At 41.7% G+C, this 10,330-nt stretch overlaps 1 protein-coding gene across 2 annotated transcripts; it reads right to left on the bottom strand.

Moving 5' to 3' along the window:
* Positions 1-3,520: 3,520 nt before the first annotated feature.
* LOC113132704 (C-factor-like) lies at positions 3,521-9,642 on the bottom strand. Of its 2 annotated transcripts, none has more exons than XM_026311018.1 (6): positions 9,378-9,642; positions 6,561-6,612; positions 6,020-6,207; positions 4,962-5,132; positions 4,517-4,628; positions 3,521-4,001 (listed from the first exon to the last, which is right to left on the bottom strand). In XM_026311018.1, the coding sequence occupies exons 1-6, from the start codon at positions 9,528-9,530 to the stop codon at positions 3,997-3,999; spliced, it is 681 nt and encodes a 226-aa protein (XP_026166803.1). In that variant the 5' UTR covers positions 9,531-9,642; the 3' UTR covers positions 3,521-3,996. The 2 variants fall into 2 exon arrangements, with proteins under 2 accessions (XP_026166803.1, XP_026166804.1); XM_026311019.1 differs by having other exon boundaries at positions 4,524-4,628.
* Between the last annotated feature and the right edge of the window lie 688 nt (positions 9,643-10,330).

Here is a 10,330-nt window from a genome sequence, read left to right as displayed (position 1 = left end):
CACCCGGACCGCGGTCTGCCTGTTAGTGACCTATGATTTAGATGAACAGAAAATAGATTCTGTCAAAAGCTGCAGTGCTTGTAGATGAATTTGTCTTGGGACCATCAAATGGTTGTTCCTTCTGTGTCTCAGGAGGAAAGGTAAACCTCTAACTCAGATCAGAAAACTAGGATGTTGCTAAAAACAGCCTGTTGTGTGTAAATTCTTTGACCTTTGAGAACTGTGAATGCTATATTGTCACAAAACAGGCCATATGATCACTTTGTCCTGCACTCCAAAAGAAGGAACAGAACAAAAGCATGAAAATCGCCAAAAGTGTAGGTTTTGTTCACCCCATTCCTTTTCTTAAAATCCTTGACATCTGATCCCAACAACATTGAAAACAAACCTGTTGCTGATGAGAGCTACTTGCCTTCTGTTTTGAAAGGATCAGGTTCTCTGGCTGCAGAAAGAACAGAGTGGGTGCCAGTTAATATGTCATGTGACACTGGAGCTTTGCAGTAATTGATCAAAAATTATCTGTAAAGCTCTTAAAATGCACTCTGTGAAAATAAAATAAATTTGTTGTTTTGTTGAAGAAAAAGCAGCTCTTTCAGTTGCTCAAAGGAAAGTCCAGCACCTAAACCTGACTCCTTAACTCCAGCAAATACGTCTTTCTTCTCCACTGAAACAGACAGGACAATTCCACCACCAAATAAGCTGTTAATGTAGCCAGCAGTTCACCTTTGTTTAGCTTTTTTGGAAAGTCAACACCATAATGCTCAGCCAATTTCAAAAGTTGCTCTTTTTTATAATAGTCAAGCAAATCTTCATTTGGACATTTAACAAAGTCTTCAGTCAAAGCCATTTTAAGCTTTTAGGAACAACAATACTCAGTCTAATTACTTTGCTGCACCAAAAACACCACAGAAATGACAAATATGTAAACGCCAGTAATCAGAGTATAAAGCTGTTTGAAATATGGAACTTTCTCCCTCTAGCTAACTAACTACCTAACCAGTTAACCAGCTAACTCTCTGAACCCTAGTCTTCATGCAGGTCTGTGGCGGGATAGATTAAACACAGAGCCCAGTAACCTGGTTAACCCTCAGCACTGCTGAAAGCCACCTTGTCAGTCATGGAAGTGCCCCCGAGCAAAGCTGTAACCACTCACTGCACAAAAATAATAAAACAGGATCAGTGAGAATAATTAGTGCTCCCCTTATTGCTTATGCCTCACAGGGATGAGTTCCAAATAACTTAAACAGCTCCACTTCAACTGGCAACCAACCAATTTCGCCTACAGGCCTACAACATGGTGCATTTTACCCAGAATAGCTCAGAACAATACACTCTTAAACCAAATAATCATCACAATCTGTGTGAAACCCTCCCTAACAAACAAAACACTGTGGCACGAGCCTCCATTTGTTACCACCCGGCTCAGGGGTGATAACAAAAAGGGAGGCAACACACAGAAATACAGAACAAAAGAAACTTATTTATCAAAAATAGCAAACTCAAATAATTAACAATACGGGTATGAAAGTATAAAAACAATCTGTCATGCCTGGAGTGTACAGATGAGTGGACATGTGGTGAAAAGTGTGGTGTAAGGGGTATCAAACCAAACAAAAGGCAAGCAGGCCTCCAGCCAGCAAGGCTGAAAGAGAGAGAGGGAGACAAAGCAGGTGGGCCGTCTCTTATAGCCTCGCGGGCAGACGAACTGTCGACTTCACCTGCAAGCCCTGCCCTGAACCTGCAGAGAGGGAGAGAGAACAGAGCAGAGCAAGGCAGGCAGACAAAACAAAGTGGGGAGGGTCGTCACACAATCACTAGCTACAGGAAGCATCCAAATATGTGAGAAAAACATTAAAAATTGGGTTTTGCATTCTATGTACCCTTTAAGATTAAACACTTTCTTTGCTTTTTGCAGCACCACAATCCCACCGTGGTACACTTCTCTTTAACCTTATTGTTATCTAACCACAATAGCTACAAAAGCATGAGCCAGCAGATTACCATGGCCACTAAAGCTGCACTTACATTCATACTACATGGCATCACTTTCCTCTCAAGGCAACTTAACTCCAACTGGTGATGGCAAACAACCTGCCTGACTGAAAACCTTTAATATCAAAGAGGTGACACAAACATACACAGATTATGCTCCTATCTACTAACAGCTCCTGTTGCAGAGCAGGAACGAACAAGACATAAATGATGGTGCTCTAGACTTTTCTGGATACACTGCTGTTATATGTGAATATATGTGAAGTGATGATTAGTTATTGTAGCTTATTTACATAGAACACAGAACATTTAGGTACATAGATGAACCTAAAAAAGTGTTGCTTGCCTCTCTGCTTCATATATTTCTAAACTCAACATTTTTCAGTGTTGGACTGTTGCTGTGAGAAAACAAATACATTAAGGATGTCAGCGAAGGATCTGGGGAACTGTCAAAGGCATTTTTCACCGACACCACGGCAGAAGGGACAATAAAAACATACAGTGTACAGTAGATAGAAAGAAACACATATTCAAAGACACTGTGGTTAAAAAAGAGCCAGACACACTGGGAAACAAATTGTTGGCCAATTTACAAGCTCCCATTCTTGTCCAAGATCTTGGAGAAAATTGTTTTTACTCAGCTGAAGTCTTTCTTGGATCAACAGAATATCCTCGAGGTTTTCCAGTCAGGGTTTAAAAATCTACACATTACAGAGTCGGATTTTAATATTGTGTCTACAGACTCTGTCAGACTCCTCTCCCCTCCCACTAACTTTGTGTCTCCTCTCTCTCCTGTAATTTGTGCTCTCTCTCTGTCTCTCTCTCTTTCTGTACCTTCAGCAGGTAGCCTATGTCTGGTCCTGGAGCTGTATATTGCTGATGTGCAGTTACTGGCTCCACCAACCTGCACATTATTTGTTGTTTATTGCTGTTCTTTTCTCTGTTTTCCTCACCCCAACCAGTCGAGGCTGGTGCCTGCCCAAACTGAGCCCAGTTCTGCTGGAGGTTTGTTTCGTTAAAGGGAGTTTTTCCTCTCCACTGTTGCCAAGTACTGCTCATAAGGGATTTGTTGGGTTTCTGTTTTTGTTTTTTGTAAAGTGCCTTGAGAAGATTGTATTGTGATTTGGAGCTATACAAAAAAAATAAATAAATAAACTGAACATTGCTCATCTTTATCTTCAGGAATGCACATGTCATCCTGTGCTATAAATCCATGCTGTGAGCTCTTAAATTTCACAGAAAACTAAAGACATGTAGGAGAAATTCATATAACAGCTACTCTTGTTTCTCTGCGATATACCACAGTCAACATGAACTGCACTAATTGTTAAACTCCACAAGCTCATTAGCTGTTAACTGTACTTTGCATGGAGGTTAGATACATTTGACATATCAGCTCTGCTTTTCACCGTTGTCACTATCTTGCAGGTCGATCTCCTATTACTGTAGGACTGGGGAAAATGTCCACATGCATGGGACATGTTATGTCAGCCTGCTGAAAGACAAGCAACTCCTACTACAAGATGTGCTCATTGACATTTCACCTTTTATTACTGTTTTATAACAATGATGCTGAAGCCACAGCTCCACAGTAAGAGCATCTAAAATAAATCATCTAGAGTAATCACACTAGCAATGTCAACTAATCACACAAACATGGACAATACAGAAGAAAAATCAGTAACAATGGATTTACATTAGGTTTTGCTCTTTGAACCTCCTGAGATTAATCTTTTTAATATTGCTCTCCTATGTTAAGGTATAACTAGGTGAAATATTAAAGATTTTCTCTGGCAGACAGAGACAGGAATGAGGTCCAATTGATTGATTACATAGCACTTAGGGTAAGTTGACAGGGCTCATAATCATCCTGCTGATTACTGTGATGATCAGGATCACCAGGGCAGCACCTCCCCTGTATAGCTGAGAAAAGACCCATGATCCTTTTCGGTAAGTCCACCAATGACAGACAAGGTGGCAGTGATGCTCTCCTCTGTACTCAGATCAGCCTGAAAGGAGATGGAGAAAAACAAGACAATAACCTAGTCAGATATGTTAAGAAATTGTGAGAAATTAGAATTTAAAAAAAAAAAACAAAAACTTGAAGGCTTTTCCCCCTCAGTGTTAGGATATGTATTCTGAGTTCTGGTTTTTAGTCTCGTATTTTGGTTACGTTACATTTGATTACGTTCATCTGTGTTTTAGTCCTGAGTTCTGTCTATATATGTCCCCGGTATTGCTTCGTTCTTTGTCGGAGCATTGATAACATAACGTAACGTATGTGATGTATGTGAGGAACGGTTCTTTCTGTTTTGCCTGCCTGCATGCCGAGTGGCGGAGAAATCCCTGTATTTTGTTCGTGTTCGAGATCCAGGAAACAAAAACCCGTTTGTGTCCTGCACCTGGGTCCTACCTCTCCTTCATCCCATCACCACCACCACACCAAGTCCTTATGTGCTTTAATCACAGCTTGCACTTTTTTGAACGATTGTGGCAGAGTTAGTCAGACTAGGCCTTTCCTCACCTCTGACCCCCCCCATGTCGGTGCGGACCCAGCCAGGGTGTATAGCCATACAAAGAATTCCATCAGGCTTTAGGTCTGCAGCCATACAGCGACTCATCATGTTGAGGGCACTCTGAGAAAACAAGTAAAAACAATTTACCTCGCAGCGTAATGCAAAGCCCAACCCACTACAGTACAGTTTAACCTAACAGCTGATCACCATGGACTCTGAAAGGTTTAGATGATATTTTCCCTCACATTTTTCCAAAACCCTTCCACTGTTGCATAAGAAGTTATGACTTCATTGATTAATTCACACATGCATTACCCAACCCATTCAAACAAATCTGAGACCCCTTTCTGTAGCAATTTAAAGTAGTTAACCCACATTACACGCCTCAAAGATCTACCCTGATTACCCGCCTGAACCCATCAAGCCAAAGTTTTCTTCCCAGGGTAACGATACCTTGGATGCCCTGTAGGGGTAATATTTGAATATCTGGACCATTTCCAAGCTGAGTGCCACAGAGCCCAGCATAGAGGATATGTTGATAACCGCTGCCCTGTGGATGCCCATTGTAGCTGAGCCACCTGCTCCTCCCCTGGATGCAGCTTGTTTTAAAAGAGGCAGGAAGGCCTGGCAGGGGCAGAAAAAAGCACATTGCAGTTTAGAGAAAGAATGTGTCAATTTTTAAATAATTATCATTGTCACAAAAAAGCGCAAGTCCAAGTACAGACATAAACATTTTCTTAATTGTCTCATTTTAAATCTTGATGGTTGGTCTTCTGTTTCTAGACATATTTAATGTGAATTAGTGCTACAACTAAAATTATTTTTAAAACAAATTTAACTAATTATTGTCTTGATGAATCATGCATCCTTTAAAAAAGTTAAAGTTTTGTGATGCAGTGTGACCTTGCAGTTACAGCCACTTTCCTTCAGTTTGAGCAAACTATGTGTCAGCAAATCTGAAGATTCTCAGTTGCCCAGGTAAAGCTGAGTCAGGGCAACTGGACTTCCAGGGCAAGTGTGAAACCAACCTAGGAATGTGGGTCTAATGACTCTCGCCCCCCATTTGCATAGTCCACCTAACGAGCCTATTTCGGCTAGAGGTGGAGTGAAATCAACTTGGAAATCAACTTTGCCTCTATTTATGAAATGCAGTCTGCCCTGGGTTACTGGGCTCTTGTTACATCTGTCAATCCAGGTCATCCCTCTACTTAATTAGCAGCATTCAGAAAATGAAGCACTCCTGGGTTGTATTTCTGAAGAACTAGAAGTGTTGTATATTTTCTTATGGATTTCACTATCCAATGAAATAAGAACTGACTTTTTGTGTCTAGTTTATCCACTACAGACAAGTCAACAATTGGTGACCTGTCCAGGGTGTAGCCCTGCCTTTCACCCAAAGAGACCTGGGATAGGCTCCAGCAGATCCCTGTGAGCCTGGTTAGGAATAAGCAGGAATAGATAATGGATGGATGGACGTCAACAAGAAGAACAAATTTAATTACAAAACTTACCTTGGTGATCATGACAGGAGCCACAGTGTTGGTGTGGTAGTTTTCAATCATCATGTCTGGGGTCACATTATGAAAGTCTGCCACCACATTGACCCCTGCATTGTTGATCAAGCAGTTGAGACCATCTTCTTTTACCAACTGGGCCACGGCCTCCACAGCCTTGTCTATGCTCTCCTGGCTCACTACATCTGGAAGAGAAACACATCAACATGCAAATCACTAAAATATAGAGAAAATAAACAAATGAAGCAAGCAATGCTTCCAGACTAATTGGAAGTATCTTAACACTACACAGGCTGTGTACTGTTGGTAATGGCTAAGCCTGAATCAAACTAATATAAACATGGTAAACCTCACAGTGTAAATATAATAAGTTTTGTTTGTAGCTGATTACATCTTATATACCTGAATGACATCAATGATGGATAATTATGACCATCCATCAAATAACCAGACAAACATAATTACCTCACATCACTAACATACAGGCCTGTGTGACCTTTATTAGTATACAAACACACCGATCGCTGCTCTATCTTACCCAAAGTGATTATGTGGATGTTGGGATACTTCTGCGCCACTTCCTGAAGTTTCTGTAAGTCAAAAACACACAGTGTGTGTCAATGTTGCTTCATAAATGTTGAGTAACAATGAACAACGGTGACAGTCCACTATGGTCTGGTGCTGCTGCTGCACCCTGCACCTTGTATCTCTAAACCACATGTGTCAAACCCAAGGCCCGCGGGCCAAATGTGGCCCGCCACGTCATTTAATGTGGCCCGCGAGAGCATAAAAGGTCTGAGTGTCTAAAAAAATAGGTCAAAGGCGTCTTTGACCTATTTACTACATTTCCCACAATGCCTGTCGACTGTGATACCCGCGAGGTAACGGCTCCCCGCCATTACACGGCAGTGTTCCCACGTCAATGCTAACAAGTGGAATTGAGAGTTAAATAATGATCCCAAAATGTCCAGAAAGAGAAAAGTTGATGGAGATAGAAGACTGTTTCAAGAAAGATGGGAAGGCGAATACTTGTTTGTGCTTCAAGGACCGGTATGTCTTTTGTGTTACGAGGCGGTGTCGGTTGTCAAAGAGTATAATCTCCGCCGGCATTTTGACACCAAACACGGAGCTAAGTACGCCAAAGCTAGCCTTCAAGAAAAGCAACAACTTGTCCAAGGCAAACTGCGGTCGCAGCAGAGTGTGTTCACGAAATCCACAGCCAAAAACAATGCGGCAGTGAAAGCTAGTTTTATTGTGGCTGAAGAAATCGCCCACGCTTCGAAGTCTTTTTCAGAGAGAGCGTTTTTGAAGCAGTGCATGCTGAAGGTCTGTGAGCAGGTGTGTCCCGACCAGATACAGACTTTTAACAATGTCAGTTTATCAATAAACACCATCGCGGACCGAGTTACGGAACTAGCAGAAAACCTTGCAACACAGCTGGCCGAGGAGACACGCAGCTACACAGCTTTTCATTAGCTGTTGATGAAAGCACAGATAACACGGATACAGCGCAGTTATCATTTTTTATTAGAGGCGTGAAGTCGGATCTCTCTGTCACTGAGGAGCTGTTGGACGTTTGAACAAAGTTAATGTCATAAGTTATGTTTGATTTTATTTTTCTAATTATTCACTTGGATAGTTTGATCCTTGATTGATGGAGTTATCTGGGTTTCATAACCTGACAAATTAAAAGGATTTATGTTATAACAGAGGAACGAGCAAACATATTTTTTCTGTGCAACTGTTATGCTTGTAACTTGAATAAGTAATAAATTCAGTTATTTAACATTAAGGAGTAGTTATATTTATTTTACATTACATTCGGTTACATTTAGTTACATTTATAAGTTACATCTGGCCCCTTGAGGACAGCCATTATGCTGATGTTTCCCTCGGTGAAAATGAGTTTGACACCCCTGCTCTAAACCATAGGTCACTAACAGGCGGACCGCGGTTCGGGTGCGGACCCACAAGCCGCCTCATACGGACTTTACAATAGTGGAAACGCACAGACCAATTGCATGCGAGTTGAGCCATCCCACGTGATACCACTCAGCCAATCAAGTCTGTGCATCCCAGGCGGTAAATATTACGACTCTACAGTGTAAACAACTCTAGAGGCAAGTTACACAGGAAAACAGTGTTGCCAACTTAGCGACTTTGTCGCTATATTTAGCGAGTATTCAGACCCTTCCAGGGACACATTTTTTAAAAAAAGCGACTAGCGACAAATCTGGCGACTTTTTCTGGTGTTACTGGAGACTTTTGGAGACTCTGATGTGTCTGTACTGCACCGTTCTTACACTTCTCAATTTGCCGCAATAAGACGGCAAATCAGCTGCAGCCGCGGGCCCCTCCCCCGTCCCAAAGCCTTCACAGGCGGCCCAGTCCTCTCGCAGCAGTCCCTCCCCCCCAGCTGCAGTCACAGCAGGAAGTGTTCACGCCTCCGCGTCCCGACTGCAAATGAATCGCGCGTGCGATCATGTATGTGCGTGATCTGTACTGATGCATGGCATAATAAAAAAATAAAATAAAAAAGTAAAATGTTCTTTGTCTAAAATAAATCACTGCATTTGACTCAAACAGCCTCAGTCATTTACAGCAAGGCAAATGTATTTATTTCTGAGAACTTATTAACTGCAGGCCGTCATGCTACATTATATGGCACAGTACAAATATTTTGAGTGTCCCTTATTCTGTCCCTTATTTCTTATAAAGAATCACAATTGTCTCTTACTTTCCATTTCTGAAGTTGGCAAAAGCGTCCATCACAATTACAGCATGTGCCATGGACATTATGCAAATTACGCCATGACGTCATTCAGCGACTTCTAGCGACTTCTAGGACAGCCAATAGCTACTTTCCTTACTGACGAGTTGGCAACACTGCATGAAAAGACAGTACAAAGAAAAAGAAAGAGCGATACATGTAGAAAACAAAGGGAGAGAAACTGTAAAGTGAGACGGAGAAAGAGAGAGAACTTAGTTAATGAGAGAACATTATACATATCTACAGCCATACAGATATGTTCAGTTGTGTGTTACAGGACAATAAATATTGTCAGAAAGTTTTTGAATTGTACTGAATTCATTTGATTTGACAGTCAGGTATTGATTACATGCAGATGTTGATAAAACTACTGGGCTACTTAAATACATATCACACTAACTAGTTAGACATTATGGTCTTCCGGACCTTTGCTTCAAGAAATCTCTAACTGGACCTCTTTAAATTTTAGTTGAATACCCCTGTTCTAAACCAACGAGTTTCAATCACTACAGGCGGTGCAGCTACAAGACGGTTCACTTCAGGAGAAACTGTCTGTCCGTAGGTTTAGTTTAGACCCAACGTTACCTGCGCGGCCGCGGGGTTTCTGGCTGTGGCGATAATCTTGCCCGGAGAAAAAGCTCCACTCGCCAGCGTTTCGACCATCTGCAGCCCGAGCCCACGGCTGGCTCCTGTTATCAGCACAGAGCCGCAGTTTCTGAAGCCCAGAGCCCCGTTCATCGTTAATGTCCCCGTTCACACTGGACTCAGCTGCCACTCGGTGGCTGAGGTTTTATACCCGACGTTGCTTTACGACACACGCGGCTCTTCTGGTTCTTCTGGTTCTTCTTGTCCATCTTCTTCGTCTTACTCCCCGCCCCTGGAATTTCCCCTTTGTTCCACATTGTATTTGACACAATTAAGATCTAACCATTAGTGCATTTTATTATCATAGTGTTATGATAATAACATAACCAACTCTCCCTGGAGAAGAAGGTTTGGGACTAATTGGAACATTATCTAGTTCATTTCTAGTAAATAATTTTATATTTTTATATTTTATATTTTTTAATAACTTTGACGCTATTATCATAGTGTTTTATAGTTTCCTTTCTTATACTCTTCAGCTATTACATTTTACTAAAAACTTCTGCCAGTAAAAATAGTCATTTTTAACATGAAGAAAACTTTTGTGAAACTTGTATGAAAAGTCGACAAGGATCTTCTTCCACAGCCCAGCTCTCTTGCGTTTCGGGGGGTGTACAATGATACAATCAATAAAAATTGAGCCAGAGTCCGACCCAGAACGAGATGAGGCTTCAAACCAGTAGGGTCAAACATACAATCACTGACAGTAAATAGAAGGGCTTTCTGTGAGGCACTACATGCAGCTGCCAGCAGGTAAGACACGCAACTACATGGTGCCCCAGGCCAGTTGCCCCCCCCCCCCAAGGGAACACAGTACTCGATTGTGCTGTGACTTTTTGTCAGCCTGGGATTGTTCTTATTTTCCTATATTAGGGATTAATAAAATACAGTTC

This window comes from Mastacembelus armatus, chromosome 6 (genome assembly GCF_900324485.2).
Source record: "Mastacembelus armatus chromosome 6, fMasArm1.2, whole genome shotgun sequence".
Classification (NCBI taxonomy): Eukaryota; Metazoa; Chordata; class Actinopteri; order Synbranchiformes; family Mastacembelidae; genus Mastacembelus; species Mastacembelus armatus.
The sequence above is the reverse complement of the archived record's forward strand: the minus strand, read 5'-3'. Positions and strand labels throughout refer to the sequence as shown.